This window comes from Micropterus salmoides, unplaced genomic scaffold (genome assembly GCF_014851395.1).
Source record: "Micropterus salmoides isolate LMB-PRFRI ecotype aquatic unplaced genomic scaffold, ASM1485139v1 Ms_hic_scaffold_11, whole genome shotgun sequence".
Lineage (NCBI taxonomy): Eukaryota > Metazoa > Chordata > Actinopteri > Centrarchiformes > Centrarchidae > Micropterus > Micropterus salmoides.
This window is the reverse complement of record NW_024040152.1, coordinates 21952908-21975435: the sequence shown is the minus strand read 5'-3', so window position 1 is coordinate 21975435 and position 22528 is coordinate 21952908. Positions and strand designations below refer to the sequence as shown.

Below are 22528 nucleotides of genomic sequence, written 5' to 3'. Positions count from 1 at the left end.
TACATATAACAAATGTTAGGGATTGTTTATGTAATGTGTTTCTGAAAAGAAGAAAGACAAAAAGAATATCAGCTGATATATCTGAATATCGGATTTTAAAATCCTCAAATATCAATATCAGTATTGGTCTTTCCAGACCAAAACCGGTCGCGCTCTAGTTACTAATAACATTTATGCTGGCTTTGTTCAACCGTCCCAGTAAACCATGACAGTGAGCCAGCATCTACAATACTAGGACCCTTAAACTGAAGCAGCTAAATGAAATTCAGCTGTATTCATTTTATCTTCTCCTACTGTGGCATGTCAACATGACTTCTGTGAAGGCGGCCTATTCACTTCTATTCTGCTCTGCTTTTCTGCAGTGGCAACAAAAGGATTTTTATGTTGCCAAAGCCTTTTGTTGCACACGTACAGTACATTGGTCATTCACATAATGGATACACTCTTTTTATACTCTACAGGGATTTTGCCCAAAAGCTAGCTGCTGCCCTGGCCCACAACCCCAGCTCCGGACTCACCACCATTAATCTTGCCAACAACCCACTGGAGGACAGAGGTACTATATGTGCTTTAGTCGATTCTAATGTACTCATCTCTGGTCTGTTATGTTCTCTACTGTACTTTATTTCTCAGTGTGAAAGGTAACTGCCTTTAAATCTGCAACATCCATTCATTGCATTGTAAACTATACTGTGTGTGTATATATATATATATATATATATATATATATATATATATATATATACACCACAGCCTGTCACCGGTATAGTAGATAGTTTAGGACATGTTACTATACAGTGAGTGCAACAAGTTTAATATTTCATTGTCTCTATCCTAAGGCATCTCAGTCTATCCAGGACACATGAATTAAAAATACATTCTACCAAATATTCAGGCAGTTGCATGTAAACATACACCAGATTTCTGGAGCCCCAACATTCACCACAAGGGTCTGTTGAATATGTTACATCTTAGCTCTGTGTATGTCAGCATGTATGCCTCTATAGACATTTACACATTTGTAGTTTTTTTGTTTGTTCACTAGTGACTGTGATTAATTACTTAGATTTTGAATAGGAAAGGGCGATGAAGCTCATTATCCAAAACTGACAATCATTTCAGCCACATACTTGTTCCCTTTGAGAATTGCTTGTATAATTGTCTGTTTTAAGCAGGGTTTGTCATAGCTGTGAAGTGTTCCAGAAATCTTTACTTATAGAACTCGATCGATATGGGATTTTTAAGTCTGATTTCGATATCTGAGGATTTTAGAATCCGGTAGCCCATATATCGGCCAATATTCTATTTTCCCCTTAATTTAAGAAATGCATGACATAAACAAAGATTATCTCTAAAATTTTGTTATGTTGCCGTTTAAAAAGAACCACTAATAAACATTAAAGTAAATAGTGTATTGTAGTGTAACAAAAACTATAAACAATACCTATATTCTGCTGCTACTAATAATAATAATACTATATATTTTATCTCATTGCTATAATAATAATAATGATAAAGAGGGTTCTCCAACATAGGCAAAAAATGATGTATATATTTTCTGTCATGCAATAATTTTTACCTTACATACAGTATAATCTGCCAAAATGACTACTTTCTACTATGTAGCATTTTCTAGTTTTCATTTCTCTAGTTTATCCCTTTACCAGCACTCTGGTAATTCTGTCCAAAGCTATGAGAAACCATTTCCTAACCACCACCTGGCTCTAAAACATGTCATCTATGATACAGTGACACAGAGAAAAACTCTAATTGAATTAATCTAATACTACATGACTGTCTACAAGGAGGACCTGCAACTTTGAGATTTCACACTAACTTGTCACATTTGAAAGAAGAGGTAACGTTTGAGAACTTTGTTAGGCAGGAAGCCGTGTTAGATTCTGGTACAGCTCACATTTATTCACACATCCCTTCTGGTTTAATCATTTCTGACACACCAACTGTAACTAAAGACATGCAGCTCACAGATATATTTAGAATATGTTAAACAATATAGTTTAACTGCTCATTAACAAGGTTGGCGATCCTCTACTGATAAACATGGCATTGGCTTTGTGGCTAATTTAGCAACGGGCAGCGTTAGCTGCTGTAAGTTATGTTAAATCATATTTAGAAGTAATAAACTAGGGAGAAATGAGAGGACTGTTCACTAGAAGTGCCGCACCGTTTCAGAAATAAATCTACAATCACATATGTCAGCGTAACGTTAGCCTCCACCACTCACCTACTGTAACATTAAACATCCTACTGTGATCCGGGAGAGTGCAGTGAAAAACGGTAGGGTTAGCAAGTCTGGTATGAATGTTTTGAGTAGAGGAGAAGTGATAAGGGCTGTTTTTACTATTTATTTAAGTCATGTAACTGACGTGAAAAATTAACAACTCACCCTGAACACTGAGTATGAGAGTTACTTGGACTACTCACCATAGCTGCAGTAGACACATAGGGTAGACTCTGGTCAGCTGATGTTTTGTTCTGTGGTGCTGCAGTGTTTTGAACAGAGGAGCTGCAGCTCGCCCTCTGGTGGGCAAACTATGCAACACTCATGATCTGAAGGAATGATCCGGCTCTCAGTCTCTTTTTTTAATAGTCATAAATCGGCTGTTATAAACGCCGATGCAGATATATATCTGCAAGTAGCCGATAATATCTGCAAAACGATAAATCGGTCAGGCTCTACTGATATAGGCAACCACTTTTTAAAAGTTAGTTTTAATACAACATAAACTTTCAGCTTAAAGGTTCAACACTGTTGAACCGTTAAGCAGATAACTACACCTTGTTAATGTTTGGATAAAGGTGCAGAGTCATTTGTATGTAAAATATAAGTCCTTATAGTGATTTCCTGTATGTTTCCTCCCTCTTGCTGCAGGTATCTCCTCCCTGGGTGCTCAGTTTGCCAAACTTCGTATGGGTCTCAAGCATTTAAACTTCTCCAAAACCTCACTATCACCCAAAGGTGTGTGCTGTCTACCCTTGTCTTATTTATACAGTTCCTAAAACAGGTGTATGATGAATGAAAACATTTGCAGTTTTGAAATGGAGTCAGTTGAAATGATTAAAATATAAAATAATAATGTAAATATTGTGTTGGCATGCGCTAGCTTTCCTGTTTTAGTTTTTTAATTTACATGCTCCCCTGTGGTCACATTGAATTCACATCTTCCACTAATCACACCTACTGCTGGGATGCTAATGACACTTAATTATTGCACTATTAACACTGTGAGTGAGAGAGGGAGAGAAGGAAACAATGTATTCATAATGTGTGACTGTGCAAAGACAATCTGTAAACAGATGCATGTTTTCATTTGCATAAATGCTGCTTACAAGACTGCTTTCCTTCAGTCAGTAGAGCCATGACCTCTTGGCATGATGGAACAATCCTTCTGCAGTAATGAAATGCTATGACTGGGCTTATTGTGCAGAAGCTTTTCTGCAAAACACTGCAAGGGATTTGTAGATGTTCTGATCATAATTTCTGGATTGTGGCCACTGTCAGCAATCACTTGCAGATAAAAAGTCTTTTTGGTTCTCACACAAAGTAAACGCTCCAGCACTAGATACTGTCTTCAGGGACCCACTGTAAACATGCTCTGCTCTTAGGCAATCAATAAAGAGCTATCATATTTCACAGAGTAGGGTTAGGGTTAGCTTCTTAAACTGAGCCCTGCTTGTCTAGCTAGAAGCCCAATCCTTATTCCAAACCTCAAAAGCCCCCAATGCTTGGAGCAAAAGTAGAGGTTTGAGGGGGGAAAATGTAAGCACTGATTTTGTTTGATGGAGCTTTATAATATAGCAGATCAATCATTTGATCACCTATGGATCATCTATTGAAACAGTCTTGAATATTAGAAATGTTCTCTTGCTTAATCATCTGTATTATTTCTGTTTATTCTTCTTTTTTCATATCTCCTCATCTCTGTAAGATCACTCACTATGCAATGTCACTCAGTTTACTGGCAGACAGAGTCAGGACTCTATGAAAGTGCTAGTTCAGTGTGTCAGACATGTGATAGACATGACACGGGTCAGCGGGTGTATCCACAGTATGTCAATATCATGCACACATTGTGCAGTAGAAATCCATGCATGAGAAGGCATGGGTGCACACACATTGTCTCTAAAATACATCTTAATCATTAGAACGATTGCAACACTTCATGAGGTTGTTAAGAGCTTGATATTTGATCATTATTAATTCGAGTCTTTAGAGGAGAATGTCTCAACCTCAGTGTAGGGCGACACTGACAAAGGCATAGCATTACATTTGCACGACCATGAGAAAGCATGCTCTTTTTTTCTTTCCATGCATTTACTCTACATTCTGATCCTGTTCTTTCCTGTCTTCACCCACTTTTCATTTCCCCTGCTATTTCCTTCAATATGCTGTCAAAACATCAAGTGGAGATTTGAGGGTTGTGATAATGCTGACACTGCATGTGTGTGTGCGCGTGTGCGTGTTTTAGGGGTGAACAGCCTTTGCCAGTCACTGAGTGCCAACCCGTCCATCCCCAGCAGCCTGGTCCATCTGGACCTCTCAGGGAATGTCCTCCGAGGAGACGACATGCAGGTACAAACACAGTAACACACACACAGTTTCTAATCCATCTTAGCCAGTATCAATAACACTTAATTGATTGAAACAGTTCAGTGCTGCAGTTGTGTGGAGGCTTTGTCAGGCCATTATAAATCAGCTGGCATGTCACTCTGTCGGAGGGCATCGACTCGGAACAGACACATGCACACCCATCACAGTGATACACTGTATTTGTAGCTGGACAGCAAATCATGAATGCATACAGACACAGAGGTTAGTATCATCTCTTGTTCTGTAGTAGAAGAAGAAGAAGATGGAAGATATACTTTATTAATCCCGCAAGGGAAAATTCAATGTTTTCACTGATATTATTGTTAGTATTTACACACAAGTCCAAAACACACACACATGCACAACCAGGTACCATAGCAACACACGGAGAGATGCCACTCAGTGCGGCGACCCGAGCAGTTAGGGGTTCAGGGGCTTGCTCAAGGCCTCCTTCGGCAGTGCCCAGGAGGTGAACCGTCACCTCTCCAGCTGCCAGTCCACACTCCGCAACTCTGGTCGAACCAGCAGCACTCCGGTTCCCAGCCTAATCCTTACGGACTGAGCTACTGCCGCCCCATGACAGAAAGTCAGAGAGTAGTTTGACATTGGGAGAAATACACTTATTCCCTTTATTGCAAAGAGAAGATTTATATAAGGTCAGGTATGATGTATATGAATGATGGGAGGTTTGATGTGGGAAATCAGAAATGATGGAAAATGATGAATGAGAGCAGGAAAGGGATAGTAAAGACGAGAAAACATTTAAGAAAAGACTATTAAAGTTCACAAAAGATACATACAGTAAGCAGGAGTCAAAATCACATTGTCAGTCATCATAAGCCCTCTGCTATATCCTCCAAGAGCAGTCACATCCCTAATGTGTGTTATGTTTTGCTTTATATTTAGCATTTCTACCACTTCCTGGGTCAACCCAACAGCCTGGGAACCCTTGACCTCTCCAACACTGACTGCTCATTGGACCTGGTGAGTCAGGAAGCACACAATATACATACAATATCCTGCCTTGTGCTCAATGTAAAAAAAAGTAGCTAAATTGAAAGATAATTGGGTAAAGAGAGATATGATACTGCAGGAGTTTGAATCTGTGGACCTCCCCTCAGACAAAACTTGGAAATATCTTTTCACTTCCATTCAGCGAGCCTCCCCTGAAATAGTTTAAAGCCCCCCTGGGTATCTCACTGAAAACCTCTGTGATAATGGATCAAGCATTTTTAACACAACAAGCCCTAAATAATCAGATAATTACTTTTAAACAAACAACATGTAGTTGGAGTTGTACCTCATTATACTTCATTGTAAGATTAAGAGCTAGCCATTAATATCTGTGTTGTAGGGAATGTAATCCAATTTTACACACCCACTCAATCTGTGTGCTGTCCGTTGCTTGCGAAGTAGCCTGAATACTGTATGTGATGTATTGATGTGGGTCTGAGAGCCAAATACAGCTTATTGATTAGTCTGAGATGTAGCCAGCTGTCAACCTGTCACTGAAGATATTGATTAACTCCTAAATCATGCTCTGTCTCTCTCATGTACAGTCAGAAATAAATACATTTTCTCACTGCTTCTAAACACACAATACAGACACAAAGCTTTCAGTGTTTTGTGCTTTAAACTCATTGATTATTAAACAACTTTTCCAAATAAAGTTTCAAAACCTTACAAAATCAAACAATACCTGACAGTTTATATAGCTCAGATGTGATATGTTCTGTGCATTTTCCAGGTTTGCTCGGCGCTGCTGCGAGGCTCGGTCCAACACCTCTCTGTTCTTAACTTATCAAAGAGTGTCTTCCCTCACAGGTAAGAACCTATATGGGTTGCACTAACAGTTACCTAACAAGAAGGAAAGGAAATTCATTTGTTGGGAAATCTTGCAAATGCACTTTTAAGGTACAAGGTAAATTACCTTTGGAAAACAGCTCATGCTACAGTTGGGGACAGACATTTGCATCATAGAGGATTAACAATTATAACAAAATAGTCAGAAATAACTTAAAAAGCAGTGCAACATAAGAATTGCATACAAAATCATGGCTGTAATTATGATTGTCTTATTTAAAGTAGAAATACATTTAGAATTTAGAAATGTATCATTCACCTTAAATGAACAAACTACTCATACCTGCAAAATTCTTTATTTTCATTTTCATGAATGAAAAGTAAATCTTGTACTTAAGTTTGCTCAAAAATATGTTAATCACACAGAAGTTGTTGTCTTTGAACCTCAACAGTTTAATCAAAACCAGCCATCTTTTTATGTCCCTGGTCAGCCCATCAGCCTGGTATAAGTCCTCATTATATGAGGGCTATCTTTTGATGTTTTTTCAACATGTCAACAATACATTTTGTTGTTTCCTATCATGAAACAAATGCCATGGCATGTTTTAAAAAGCTTAAAACAAAACGTGTTTCTCAAATGTATGTATGTTTTGCAGTTGTAGATCAGTCTGTACCAAGCCTGAAAAGTTTGAAAATCACACTTGAGAGGAAGTACATAGTTATCCTCCACTGCCACCTGCGTCTTTTTGTAAAATATTGAATAGCATCCCAAACCTGCTTTAATATGATGGTCATCCATCATGTGCTTACTAGAAAATGGGCTTTAGTCCATAACCCCACTCAGGCTTGTTTGTAAGTCCTTCTCATCTTGAAGTAGTACTGTCTACATCAAAGTTTCTTTATGACCTGAAATGACAGACTTGTTACTGTAGTTTCTTTTTAGGCAAATTCCTATCTGTATGTTGGTGTGTGACACCTGCTGGTAACAAAGTGCCACTACAGACAGAGTAAAGTACAGGATGACACAAGTGTACGCACACTTTTGTAAATGTGCACAATTCCAGTATGTTTACATTTGAGTGTGTGTGTGTGCAGATTTTGTGTGACAGATGGGTGGTGAGTGGGGAGTTTTCTTCCCATTAAGAGCACTAAAAGCTTAATGTTGGCTTGAATCTCTGGGCAGCTGAAGGAAGTACAGAATTGAGCCTTACATGGTGTTGGATCAAAATACCTTTAAAAATTGCCTAAAAAGTTGGTGACATTATTATATTTCCTCCTCTTTTTTAGGAAAGGCAAAGAGGTGCCTCCATCATTTAAGCACTTCTTCAGCAGTGCCATGTCTCTCAGCTCCATCAACGTGTCAGGAACCAAACTGCCACCAGAGGCCCTCAAGTGAGACAAAGATTCATTCACATTTAATGTTTCTGAGGAACGGCTCCCTCTGTCCCCCATTCTCTGTGACTGTTTTTGTACCTCATTGTCTTTTTCTACCCATATCCTAATTTAAAGCAGCAAGAATAAACTAGTCTAGGACACTGCAGCTGAATGTTTTTTTTAATAACAGTGGTATTATTGTTTTATGGAGTCTGGATATTGCCAGTGGCAAAAAATATATGCTTACAAATATAGACAAATTGAACAAAATTGAACTAATCTAGGGAAACCTTCACTAACAATGAATTGTCTACTAACATTTAGTAAAATGATAAAGTTTATATCTATTAACACCTTTAATCAACTTTACTAACATTCTTTAATTCTTTATTCTATAATTATTTTTTTATTTTAACGCTATTTAATAACATTGTTTTAGGGCTCTCCTGCTTGGCCTGGCCAGTAACCTCAGTCTGAAGGACGTGTCTCTAGACCTCAGCTGCTGTGAGGTAAGATCGATAGAGATACACTGCACAATCACTTTATTTGAAGTCGAGCTATCTTTTACATTTTGCGCATTTGTACCTGGCTTGTGGGGGATCATTCCCTCATGGCTGAACTTGGTTAGTAAGGATGCATATTTAACATTATACATAATAGGGGATCTTCATGAAAGCTCAAAATTCAGATCTGTCGAGGTATGTGCGAGGCAAGCTAGAATCTGGCAGCTATTTCACACCATGTTCAAAATGCATCCTAAATCGTGTGAACATTTAGTAGCACACTTTTTTAAATGCACGACACAGTGATGCTGATGATACTTCAGGTAAATCTGTTTAGTAAGTAGGTAGCACAGTTAAAGGACAACGCTGCAACATACGGTGACTCCTATCTTGAATAATTAAAACACTACAACCAGTGGATTGTAATGGAGGCACTGGTTTTGTTTTCTTGATTTGATTCTCCCTGTTTTTAACATTGGTGGCATTTGTATAAGTGCCATTGCCAGCTAACGTTTTGTGAGTGTCTTTTTTAATAGTTTGGAGGAAATGCTGGTCCAATGCAATCAGCTTTTTAGGGTCTACTCCAAAACCATTTGACAGGCTAGTGACACTGTTAAGAGGATGGATAATGGAATACTTGGCAGACAGCAGGTGGGGTGGAGGGGGAGAGATGAGCAGGGGGGTGGGGTTTACTTTTTGTCTCTAATTGTTTCATTACAACTCTCTCTCACACACACACACACACACACACACAGAGGCACACGCCGGCTCCTCGCCTCCATCTCCTCCCCTGCTTGAACAGGAAAAGACAGCTTGCTGCAGATTCAATGGGATTGCTAAAGATAACACATGAATGCAAATTACAGAGGAAATCCAATTCCAGATTCCCATAGAAATCTTCCCAAACGGAATCTGCGGGGGAAAATGGTGCGTTCCATCCTTCTTCGTTTGCTGGAGGCAGCCCAAAACTGTGCTCTGAGTGGGCTGACAGCATTCAAAATGAGAGTGTATGGCTCCTGCCGAGGGTGTTTGTGCAAATGTGTGTGTTGAGTGTGTGTTTTGAATAGAAGTTTGATCATTAAGCATCTGTGGGTCTTGTTGCTGCCGGTAATTGTCGGCATGGCTCTGACATGCTGTTCTCTCCCCCTAATGCTTCTGTAAGCTTGGCCATTGTGTAAGTACCAATGTGCTCACTCTTAATAATTAACATCTCACTCCTCCTCAATTTTATTTACATGCCTGTTTTGGCAGATTAATATTATGATTTGCTGCTGATCCTATTCATCTCAGGATCCATTTTTCACACAAGATGAAAAGAAGCAATAGCCCTCTACAATTGCTCTGGATGATCTGTGTTGTTTTAAACTATGTGTCAGTTTCCATTACTATGTTTACTTATATGTACCCGCAAGATATTCTTAAGAAGTCTGTCCTGCATGTTTCTATTGCTAGTTGTCTTTACTTACAAACTGAATGCATGTTTCACCTAAGAATTGTATGCTGTGTACAAACATTTGCACAGTGCAAGCTTTTGTGGAAGATCTGTGACATTTATGTTAATGTTAATCTTTGTTAGTGCAGGATTCACCAAAAGCTGTCTTATTCCAGTAGTAGTGCAGCAGACACTCTAGTTACCTGTACTGTTATTAGATGAGCAGGCCATACATTGTGTCCCATCGTTCTGGATTTGTGTTGTTGTGTGTTTAAAACTTGGCCTCCTGTCTTTCCAGTTGAGGTCAGGAGGTTCTCAGATCCTTGAAGGTTGTATTGCCGAGATCCCAAACATCTCCAGCCTAGACATCTCTGACAACGGTGAGATGGCACCTTCCATGTATGGTGTACCATATATTTGCTGAACTTTTCAACCCTAACTTCAAGTCCCCAGCATGCAACTACAAAAATAAGTCAAAGTTATCATCATTTCTAACTTATTTCTCTTCCTCCAGGCCTGGACTCAGACTTGTCCACTCTGCTGGTTTGGTTGGCCAAGAACCGATCCATCAGGCACCTCTCTCTGGGCAAGAACTTCAATAACATCAAGTCTAAGTAAGAGTACAGTATAGGAGGAGAGGGTGCACAGCTTATGTGTACAGTATAGGGCTGTGAGAGAAACCTTTGTGGTTTGGTTTGGTTGTGGCTTTGTGTGACTTAGCTTAGTTTGTTGTGGATGACCAAAGACTCCTCTATCAGATGCCAAAACATAAACAACATGAAATGGATGGCAGGGTTTAATCTTACAAATGCTGCAAGGCACGGATGTCTGTCTTCTATCCCAAGGACTGTTGTTGTCCGCTATATAATAATAATAATAAATCTAATAAATATATATAATAATAAATTGGTAGAAGTACATAGTGAAGGGGTTGAGATGTATGTTCGGTAGATATTTCTGTGCTTGAGCACTTAATCTGTTAACCTCGAAAGGTTGTTCTCTCAGTGCCTTTATCATGTTCATAATGTATATTTTATTAAACTTTTGTTCCTGTCTTTCTTCTACCTGACTTAGAAACCTCGCTCCAGTGTTGGACAGCCTGGTCCATATGATTCAGGAAGAGGAGTCGGTGAGTTTCTTTTAAATTTCCTCCTCTGTCTGGCTTCTGTGAGGCGCAGCAAATCACTGAATTTCCACCAGCTGCTCTACAACTGACCTCTGACCTCTCTATTGGAAGATGGTGTGAACATAATTCCCCAACAGTGATCAAAAGGGTTTCAGATTAAACTGAAACCATGTGGTTTATGAGAGCTGTACTCAAACGTTTACACTATTTCACTCATAGATAGGGTCAGGTGCATGAAGCTGGATCAATACTCAGGTCTAACTTTTTGTTAAATTTAATCTGGACATTATTTTAATAGTTTTGAAATAGTTGTAAAATGTATTTTGAGTTGTGGGTGAATTATCATAGAAATGTAAGTGTGGATATTCCTTCCTACTGTCAGTCAGTGTCCACAGGGGAAATTATTTAGTCATTACAAGATCCCGGGTAAGCTATCATATCCTTCAGTTGCTCTGAAAACCTGCAGTGAAATAAAGGCATTTTCTCTATATTCTAGTTTTCCTTCTCTTTTCTGTCCCTCAATCTATCTCACTCATATTATCTCTACCTCCATCATGGGAGCTGTAAGAAATTTTGCCCCAGTGCCTGCCCTGTTTGTCTCCCACAGAGGGAGATGTGGTAGATTGATGGTATTATTGAGAGTGTGTGTGTGTGTGTGTGTGTGTGTGTGTGTGTGTGTGTGTGTGTGTGTGTGTGTGTGTGTGTGTGTGTGTGCCATACATGAGAAGATTGTGTATGAGCTGGTTATCTGGCTGGGCAGTTGGGATACAAAGAGAGAATTAATGTGATAGGAAGAGGTTAAAGGTGGTAGGTCAAATAATGTTTAGTGGGGGTAGAGAGCAAGGAATAAAAGAGAATAGAGGTAAAAAAGGCAAGGTGGCAGACGATTCAGTTTTTGTAACATACTGTTGATCTCAGAGAAAGGCTGGTTGATTAAAAGTGGGTACACAGTTAACAGTGACTACCTTACAGCCACAGCTGACACGCAAACACAGATAAGTGAAGGCCTGTAGAGATAACGAGCCAAATTTTATTCAGAAGCACATTTTTCCTGTTTTACTTGTGTCTAGCCAGGATAAAAAGACACACAAAGACACAGTGCGTGACACAGCTCTCATCTGGTTGCTGGTGTGGATGAGAATTACTCCCGGCCAAGAAATAGTCCCCTGTACATGCATCACAGTTTCTTGTTTTTACACACAGATTTTTGTTTGTATTAAAAAAACAAGTATAATAAGGTTAGCATTAGAAGTGCTGGGAGACAATTTAATACCATTGGACAGAGCCAGGCTAGCTGTTACCCCTAGTTTTGTTTTTTATGTTAAACTAAGCTAACAGGCAGCTGGTTGTAGCTCCACTGAAGACATGAGAGCAGGACCAGTCTTTCCCAAAAATGCTGAACTATTCCATTAATCAACAGAAAGAAAACCTTACAAATAAAAAAACAACAATAATTAAGAACATTGGCAGTGTGTGTTTTTTTTTATAGAATAAAATACAATATCAGATGTTAATCAACAATACATTTATGGAGAAAAATAAAATGGGAATCTGCAAAACCAATTTCAGAAATCTCCAACATTGCTATTCTTGCAAATGTGTAATAATTAATCTGCCATATTTATTCCTTATAGCAACTACAGCATATTCAAAACCACAGCTCTGAACCTTGATGATTATCAGGCCATTCTTGAGAATGTTATGGTTTGTAGATGGCAGAGAATATGCAGAAGAGGTGGAGAGTGTGTGAAAGAGAAAAAAGTTGAGAAGAAGAACTGTACAACACTAATTTCTCCTGCGTGACAATAATAACAATTTTTTACCGTTTGAGAAATAGCAATCAGTGAGAGCAACAGCATCCACTCTGTCCAGCTATTACGGACTGTAGTGGAGAGATTTAATGTTATGTTGCTGATCAGGATACATGAGTTTCATCAGAATATTAAACACAGTCCACGTTTAATGGACATACATTAAATGGATTAATTTGTCTCTGGGTAAGGTCACCTGGATTTGCGTGTCTTCTTGCATTCTCATGTTCTTGCTTTTATTAAAGAAGACGTGTACGCACACCCAGAGCAATGTTGTCATTATTTTAGTGATTAATAAGGGAAGAAGATCCAAGCTGTATGTATGGGACTAATTAATTTTGTCTGTACAACACACAGATGTTGCTATTCTATACTGCTGCAACCAGATGGTATTGGTGCATTGTGTTTCTGTGCTAGTAGGGCATTTAGCTGTTAAAAACAGCGGGTTACATAGTGACAGAGGACCGTGGCTACTGGTCCATAAACTTATACCTCTTTAAATTTGCATGTTTAATGTGCGCTCAGTGCCCCTCTTCAGCCCATGCAGGCAGTAAATAATTCCCTTTATCCTCAGACACAACATAAAAAAGTAATTTTCTGTCTTTATAACCATGTTGATACTAGTCCTCCACACACTAATCACCACGCTGCCTGTAAAATACCCCTCACTTTATCACTATCTCAAAGACAAAAGCTTCATTAGAGGGGGAAATACTTGTTAGCATCACAGCTCACACATCATTCATCACTCTGTTGTCTGTATTTTTAATGGAAAAGCACACAAACTTATGAACTGTGGGTTTAATCTTGAATTCCTTTCCTTATTGTCTCTGACCAGTCAGGCGTTCAACTATAAAAACCAGTGAGCTAACAGAGTTTGTACTGTTAAAAGCATGACATGTTAATGTTAATCCATGTGGAGGCGAGAGTCTCCTACTCAGAATCATATTTAGATTTTGCCCTGTTCCTACGTTATTTTCTTGAGAATTTCAGTTGACACACATATACTAAACATGAAGTGTGGTGATGCTTTTTCACACTGGATTTAGTTATATTTTCAGGTAGCTGCAATCTACCAACCAAATCAGCCATTAAACTGATTTCCATCCAACAACACATTTTTCACACTTCTGTATTTGTTTAGATTGAAAGTAGCAGTGATGGAAAGTAAAATAAAGTACATTTTCTGAAGTACTGTACTTGTAGCCTACTTTTGTTATATATTTAATGCTGCTTTATACTTTTACTCCAATACAGCTGTAGTTAATTTGCAGATAGCAATTTTAAAAACCAATAACAGGCATATATGAAAAAACCCAACAATATATGAAGTGAGTAAACCACATCCTGCTATGACATTAAAATGCAGTTTACATTTAACAACAACGACATCAACAACAACGTAGAATATATATATAATGTGACACGGAAAGAGCCCATTTTTGGTCTGAGGAATATTTCTCACAGACAGCTGAGATATTTCAAGTATCACTACTTCAAGTATTCAAATACTGAGCAGGTGACTTAGGAGTCCACTGCACTGCCTCTAACTTCTTTCAGACATAGAAGCTACTTTCAGCATGCTTTGCAACTTACTCTTAGACCAAAAACTTAAGAGCCCTAAAATTGCCACTGACATGCTCCCTATTTCTAGGAGTTTCTCCTAACTCAGCCAGTCAGGAGCTGCCTTAATCCTCAGCATGTTTTGTGAAGACAGCCCCCAGGAAAGTCCAGCTGTGTAAATGGCACGCATCATAGAGCAGCTCTCTTGGAGTGAATAGATGGACGCTGCTGGACATTTGTAAACCCTCGTATCACTCTCGCATCACAAAGAAATCCACTTGATCCAGGGCAAATTTTTTTTATTCTGCCCTGTGGAGTTTTGAATGGTAATTTCAGAGAAGTCTCTTGCTGGTCCGTTTGATCCTGTGATAAATGTTTTATTGGGGTTTTATAATTATTGCTAATTTGCTAAAGATGAAGTTGGAGGACAGGACCAAATGAAAAATGTATTGCCTACTAATGACAGTAGTCTAGCTAATCTGCTAGACTACTAAAAAAATAAGCCTTTTGTTTTCATTGATTTAAAAAAGCTTCACAAAAATTTTGTAATGGTGTCAAAGTTGCTATGTGCTTTGACAGTCATACCCAACTGCTTGCTCACACTTTCTCTAAGGAAGTGCCAAAGATCACAGGAAGGAAGGAAACGAATAGAGACAGCATTAAGCCAGATAAACAGACATAGGGAAACTAATATTCCATGGATAGTGAATAAATTCAAGGACAGAAAAACAAGCTGGCACCCACTAAAGGAATATTAATGCTCTCAATTACATAAATTACAATAGCTTTTGTTGAAGTTGGCAGTGATATACAACAAGGGCCAATAAAGCTCCTTTTAAAGGCTTGCTGGTGATGCCAAACACAGAGAAGTGGACCCTGCAGGTGGCAGATAAACTGAAGACTGTCCTGCTTTCCCATAACACTGTCACAAACCAGATATAACAGTCAAAGTAAGATTGCATTTTACCCCTTATTCTTATAATATAAACCCTATCAAACGCCTTTTCCTTTTCTCCTCCTCCCACATGTACACATCCTTCTCCCTCAATTCCCCCTCCTCCCCCACAGCCCCTCACCTCTCTGTCTCTAGCAGATTCCAGACTAAAGAGTGATCTGACCATTGTTTTGAACGCACTCGGCAGCAACTCCTCGCTCACCAGGTTAGACATCAGCGGGAACGCCATGGGGGACATGGGAGCCAAGATGCTGGCCAAGGCGCTACAGATAAACTCCAAACTCAGGTGAGTACATGTTCAGAAGTGAAAGGCTGTGTCACAAGTGGCAATTATATAAATAACAAATAAATGTTACCTCACTAGTTAACCTATTGGATCCTGTGCAGCCCTGGATGGAGGTTTCAGACTTGTAGTACAAGTCTACTATTAATAATTTGACTTGGTACTGTACAGTGGATCCAGTGTGTATCAAATGACTGCAGGTAACTTCAGCCTGTAAGGAAAGGCAAAGCAACTTTTAGAAACAGGGGAAGTGCTTTACATGGGGTATAGAAATACATTACATCAACAACAACAATCACAATAAGGACAAAATAAATTGGTACTCCCTAGCATTTATAAGCACTACTATGAACAATATATAAGGATTAATCAACTTAAAACATCCATAAAGCCCATCCATCCATCCATCATCAACCGCGTATCCTGTGTACAGGGTTGCGGGGGGGCTGGAGCCTATCCCAGCTGACATCAGGCGAAAGGGAGGGTACACCCTTGACAGGACGCCTGTCCATCGCAGGGCCACACATAGACAAACAACCAGTCAAATTCACAACTTCCAATTAACCGAGCCGTAAAGTGTTATTAGTAATTTATTAAATTATTTGTTTACATAAATGCTAAATAGGGAGGGTTGAGTAAGTGTAAACAGATGAAATGAAATACCAATAGACACAAATAATAATACACTAGAAATAAACATATAGTGCACTTATATATAGACAGTTTTATATTAGTATGAGTTGCTTTATATTGTGTGGTCACAAAGCTTGCCAGCAAGTAGCTAAAGACTAATGGCATTCACAATCACCTTAAGGGGAGACACTGGAAGAAATTTAGTTAGCTTCTGCGACTGCACCTTCCTGTAAAAAAAAATTGACACAACATATTTTCATATTGCCTCTTGGTTGTCAGTAGATGGCAACTAAAATTTTTAGATCGTTGTTAATTCACTAGCTCCAGCTTTGCTTGTGTCACATGGTGCGTTTCTCTGTGCAGGACTGTGATCTGGGATAAGAACAACACCAGCCCTCAGGGTCTTCAGGATGTAGCAGCCGCTCTGGAGAAGTAAGGAGCTCTGTCTGAACCTGCGTCTATTACTTTATGCTGATGATACCTTTTTTCTAACAGTATAAACACGCTGGTGTGGCGGTGAAGGGATGGATGTGTGGTTAGTTGTTACAGCCCAGATGTTTTTCAGCTTTGTGCTGAGCTGGAGGAAACCTTGAGGTGTGTTCAGACAGGAAGAGAAGGAGAGAGGGTGAGCGGAAGGAAACCAGAGAGCGACAAACACAGTGAATACAACAACAAAGAAACAAGGGCGGAAGAAAATATGCTGAGGAAGGGAATGTTAGAGAGAGAGCAGAACAGATTAAGCGAGACAAACAGTACAAGTCGACTGTCTTCTTCTGTGGATGTGAATGTTCAATATTCTGTGTGTGAGCGTGAAATGACGTGCATCGAAGTAAATTTGCTTCTGGGACACATCTGCACACCCACCTCTCTCATCTTCCTTCTCTGTTTATCATATTCTCCCAGAAGCACATCTAACCATTTCCCCCTCTGAGTCTCTGTATTGCATTATTGAAATAACATTTACTTTTTTTTCTTGTTCCTGTTCTGTATTCTGTTCAGCAGTGGTGTGTGTGTGTGTGTGTGTGTGTGTGCGCGCGTGTGTGCGCGCATTGTTGTTCCCTTCAGGCAATTCCCTCATGTCTCTTGTGTTCTTTTTGTCAGAAACTGATTCATAATGCTTGATTTTACATTCTTTAGAGGATTTCCCAGACTTCAAATCCTGCTATATAATCTGCGCAAGTGGACAGGAGATTAGAGAAAGTATGCAAAGTCTCCTATATTCACCAAAAAGAGAGTTACAGTTTGAATGTCTTTCAGCCGTTACAGAATTAAAGGACCTAATTTAAAGCTCGATAGTTTAATAAGATCAAATATGATAAGGAAGTGCATGCAATGGGATACAAAACAGGGTTCATATAATATTCCAAGCAGAGATTAAACCATTAGTCAAATAATTGATTAGCAGATCAACAAAACATGAAACAATTTTGATAATTGCTTAATTTTTTTTTATTTTTATAAACAATGCCAACCATTCTATTTTGTTGAAGCTTGCTGCTTTTCTTCATCTTATGTGATATTAAACTAAATATCATTTGGGTTTTAAACTTTTCATTGGATTGTGTTTTTTTTGTAATTGAGAAAGTAGATGTATCAAAAATGGACATAATTATTAGTTACAGCTATATTCTATGTTTTATTATCACATATGCTTCGGAAAACATAAAAACAACTCATCAGTCTTTCAACAGCATTTTTGTTGTAGTTCTATTTAACAGGTGGTGATGGAGGCTGTAGTTTGTAAGAACTTGAAGGACTCTGCTGTGTTCACAGCAGGTCTGTGAGTTCAAGAGAGGAAGAAGAGAGCAGATGGGTTCATACAGAAGTCAAATCTTCATTAGTGATGCCGGCATTTTGCCTGCTGTCCGTGGTGCTTTGCTGTGGGGCTTATAGTGAAGCCAGGCATATCTGAGTAAAGATGAATCAGTTTACCTTTGAGGGTGAATACCATCAACATCTGACTTTGCCTCTTGCCTTTCCTTTGCCTCCAAACACCCTCATTTCCATCTTTCTGTGCCTTCTCCTTTCCGCTCTATTGTTTTCATTCCCTCTTGTATTTTGTTCTTATTCCTTCTTCCCCTCCATCATGATATGAATATTAATGCTCTGGTGACCTCTATTTCAAGATCTTAAACATCTCTAATGGTGCCAGTTCATTGCTCTCTAATAGACCAATGTGAAATTACCAGTGAATGTATCAAGAAAAACCACAAGTGGGTGCATTCCACTATATGTTTAATATTGTACCCTGAACCCTGCATTATACTATATCTGTGTTCAAATGCATCACTTCCCTTCATGTTTATTGAAATAACTGTGTTTGCCCCTGTGTCTGTACACCTCTATTCACACATTTGCCTCTATCCCATCCTCTATATTGTGACCTAACTGTGCTGTGTGTCCATTAGGAACTTCACCATTCGTTTCATGCCCATCCCTATCATTGATGCCTCCCAGGCTCTGAAGGCCAGCCCTGAGAAAACAGAGGACGCCTTGCTAAAGGTACGCAAAGAACTCTCATTCGTTCATCCAGTCTCCAGCTGTCCTGTAATAGTGTTGCAGGATTTGTGTTCTTCTTTTGTCAGAAACTGATTCATAATGCTTGATATTACATTCTTTAGAGGATTTCCTAGACTTCGAATCTGCTAATTCGCTACATAATCTGCGCAAGTGGACATTTTCAAGTATTCAAAGTGTCCTATATTCACCAACAAGAGAGTTACAGTATGAATGGACCTCATTTAAAGCTCAATAGTTTAATAAGATCAAGATGATAAAGGAAGTGCATGCGGTGGGATACGAAGAGATCAGGGTTCGTATAATATTCCAAGCAGAGATTAAACCGAATAGCAGATCGAAAAAACATGAAACAATTTTGATGAATTTCTTGCCATTTTTTATAAAAAATGCCAACCATTCTATTTTGTTGAAGCCTCTGAATTCTCAATTCTCATTGGTTCCTCCCGCCTCCAGCTGTCCTGTAATAGTCTTGCAGAATTTTTATAGTGTTGAAAACATGCTGTATGCAACATCATTATCAATTTGCTTTATTATCATGATGTTGGGTTTGTGTTTTTCCCCTGCAGATTGAGAATTATCTGTACAGGAACCATGAAACCAGAAAATACCTACAGGAACAGGCCTATCGGCTGCAGCAGGGCATCGTAACCACAACCACACAACAGGTATGTAAACAAACTGATAGAAACACACACACACACATAATCAGTTCAACTATAATTGTTTATAAATGAGATAGACTGTACCAAATATAGTAAATAGTACATTTGATACACAATTGCACAGTCAGGAGAGTATTTTGTTAAACCTGAAGAGAAAAAAGGGACTAATTTTAAAGCTCATACTTATTGCACCCTTTGTTTTTTTTGTAATCACACATTTACATTCTGTAAAGACGAATCTGTGTTTCATAAATAGTGTGTCTCGTCACTATTGTATAGTTATTACTGTTTAGGTGTATCAGTATCACTCCAAAACATCACACACATAGGTGAGACATGCCACAGAACTGAAAATATCTCTTATATATTCATATTAGGTATTGAACGTATAACATTTAACCCTAGAGCCTTTGACATTTCAAGCATAAAGTTGTCTTGTTTTTGTATTTCAGATGATTGAAAGGATTTGTGTGAAGGTGCAGGACCACCTGAACTCTCTGAGGAACTCGGAGACAGACGCCATCTTGGAGGACGTCAGGTCAGCTGAGAACCTCATCAAAGATGCCAGGAACTCTAAAACGGTAAGGAGAGACATATACATGGGCTTTGCTGGAGCATGTAAATGAAAAGGTTTTATTTATAAACATTGGGAAATTACTTTTCTAGTAGTTTCCTACATCCTTTCTTTCATTCATATATCCCCCCATTGTCCTCCTCTCTGTGTCTCCCCAGCTGCTCCCTAACCTCTACCACCTAGGATCAGCTGCCAGAGAGGAGGTGAACAGCTCGTCAGTGGGACCCATCCAGGAGAAACTGGAGTCTATGGCTGGGGAGGTGACTACTGTCATGGACCAGCAACTGCAGGTAGGGCTGTAACTTTTACTCCAGAGATGATGGAAAAATGGTTAGTTAAACTATGAATCGTAACCAACAAGACATATATTTGTTAAGTTGTGTTTTATTTTATTTTTTGCCAAATACCTGAAATCTAATCCTACAAAGTAGTCAAAGTGTATCATACACACATTATTTCACATAAAGGATATGTGGTTTACAGAGTGTTTGTGATAAATAGATAGACAATAGGCACCACCTACAGATCATGAAAGTTAACCAGCAGAAAAGGCATCAATGCAAATTTAAGAAAAAATTGTATAAGGGATCACTGGGAATTTAAAATCATAAATATCACAGAAATGAGCAATTCTTCACCACAGTGAAGAAACAATATTTGATATATTGCCACATTCAATGTGTAACAAATGTCTGAACGTTTAACAGTACCTGTCATGTACATAATTGCTGGTGGATTATCACACTAAGATGTACACTCACTTTGTCAGCCAGGAGTTTCTTTAATTAAAGCCCTCATCACACGCATTAACGTCCATCCATCTCTTATCTTCACTTCTCCAGACTCTGTTGGAGTCTATGGTGGATGCAGCGGAGTCTCTGTGTCCCCATGTGATGAAGAGATGTAATCTTCGTCCAGAGCTAATAAAAGCCAGCTCAGCCAAGATGGTGGTACCAAAAAGCTTTGTCACCAAAACCCTCCTGGAGCAGTCTGGGGTGGATATTATCAACAAGATCAGGTGTGTGTCGGTGCATTTGGGGGTTGAAAAGAATGATATATACCTACATGTAACTGTGGATTTTTATAGACAAATCACTGAGATCTTTCTGTGGTTGTGTTTGGGTCTGTAGTGTGTATTTATCTTGTACCAGTCTGGCTTTGCTGCCTGACCATCACTCTCCTGTTCTCTCTGTCAGTGAGGTGAAGCTGAGTCTAGCGTCCTTCCTGTCCGATCGCATTGTCGATGAGATTCTGGAGGCTCTTTCCACTTCCCAGCTCACTCTAGTAAGATTAAAGTCAAGCTCTCAGCTGGCTCATTGATTCATTCACTTGCTAATTTCAGCCCTCCGAATTGTTGAAACATAATTTCAACTTTAATTGAACCTATTTTCAAGTTTCAGTTTTGCCACTTCTTTTGTTAGCCATAGTGCTTATTTTAGGGTTAGAGTTTTTACCCTATTTTCATCCTTCTTTTAATCTTCCCCTTTCTCTACTTTCTCTCCTCCACTCATAATTCCTCCATTCTCAACTCCCTTCTTCTCATCCCATCTTATCACTCCTTTTCTCTGTTTACCTTTCTTTTCACTTGCCTATCTAAATCTTCTCTATCTTATCTTTCTTCTCTTCCTTTGTTTCTTCCCACAACCCTCTGCTGCCTGTTTTCCCCTCCCCTCTCATCCTCACAGGCAGACCATCTGGTGCGGCGGGGTCGCCCCTTAGTGCAGCAGGAGTCGGTGGATCTTGACGTCCCAGAGGAGAAGATTCCTAAACGGGCATCTGCAGAGATACTGGAGGCTGAGAGGCTGGACGATCTAGAGACCTGCATGGTAGGTTCGCGTGAATAACGGATATGTGTGCCTGTGGGTCTGATTTATGATACTTTCGGGGACAGACTAAAGACCAGTTGATTGTGTACGGTTTGTCCATCTGGGGAGAAAAGCCATGTCCCCATTTCAGAAAAGGAAGATTTCTCGGCCAGTGTTTAAGGGTAAGGAAAGTAGTGGTTTTGGTTAGGGTAAGTCTCCAGGAAATGAATGCAAGTCTATGTAATAACCCCAAAAGTGAACATGTGTGTATGTGTGTGTGTGTGCACGAGTATGTATGACCTACTTTGAGCCCATTAGGTTAGTTTTAACTATACATGATTTAATTTGGGAAGAATCAACACAAGTTGTCTTAATTGCATTAACCATGTCTGGGTTTGCAGAGTGGTTCTGTTTTATGATTCATAATTTAGCTAATTTGTTTTTCTTGAGACTGGTTTTACAGTAAAATTAATTCATTAAAATGCTATCTATTCATTCTGTCCTGCCACCAAAATTAAACAGCAAGTTATTTGTATTACGCAAATCAATTATACCTGGTTACCATTTGCTGCTTGTCAATGACAAGATATTGACAGCAATTGATGATTGATTTTGGTATTAACTCTCTTGTTGTTAGTAAACTGAACCTTGTGTTGCTTTCGAACTGGCTGTTCAGGTTGGCTTATACGTACTATATGAGGGCAGATGTGTATGGAGACATGCCTGAGTCTAACAAGACCAAAGTTTCATGTTTCCTTCTACACATAAAAATGTCAGATTTGATAGATTCTGACATTTATATGTGTAGACGTGAAGTATTAGTTATATTCTCTAGGACTGGGAAGATGGAAAGAGGGGTGGATACTAAGGGA

At 39.1% G+C, this 22528-nt stretch overlaps 1 protein-coding gene across 2 annotated transcripts in view; it reads left to right on the top strand.

Annotated features, from left to right (window-relative positions):
- Positions 1-22528, top strand: part of LOC119897863 (F-actin-uncapping protein LRRC16A-like) — an 85181-nt gene that overhangs the window by 40518 nt on the left and 22135 nt on the right. For both annotated transcript variants that reach the window (XM_038711878.1, XM_038711879.1), the window contains exons 11-29: positions 462-556; positions 2894-2980; positions 4491-4594; positions 5519-5596; positions 6360-6436; positions 7703-7807; positions 8229-8298; positions 10023-10104; positions 10239-10338; positions 10799-10853; positions 15293-15465; positions 16459-16527; positions 18504-18597; positions 19182-19280; positions 19730-19858; positions 20010-20141; positions 20694-20869; positions 21048-21135; positions 21537-21677. In XM_038711878.1, the coding sequence (XP_038567806.1) occupies positions 462-556; positions 2894-2980; positions 4491-4594; positions 5519-5596; positions 6360-6436; positions 7703-7807; positions 8229-8298; positions 10023-10104; positions 10239-10338; positions 10799-10853; positions 15293-15465; positions 16459-16527; positions 18504-18597; positions 19182-19280; positions 19730-19858; positions 20010-20141; positions 20694-20869; positions 21048-21135; positions 21537-21677 (1954 nt within the window). The remainder of the gene's footprint in view (positions 1-461; positions 557-2893; positions 2981-4490; positions 4595-5518; positions 5597-6359; positions 6437-7702; positions 7808-8228; positions 8299-10022; positions 10105-10238; positions 10339-10798; positions 10854-15292; positions 15466-16458; positions 16528-18503; positions 18598-19181; positions 19281-19729; positions 19859-20009; positions 20142-20693; positions 20870-21047; positions 21136-21536; positions 21678-22528) is intronic.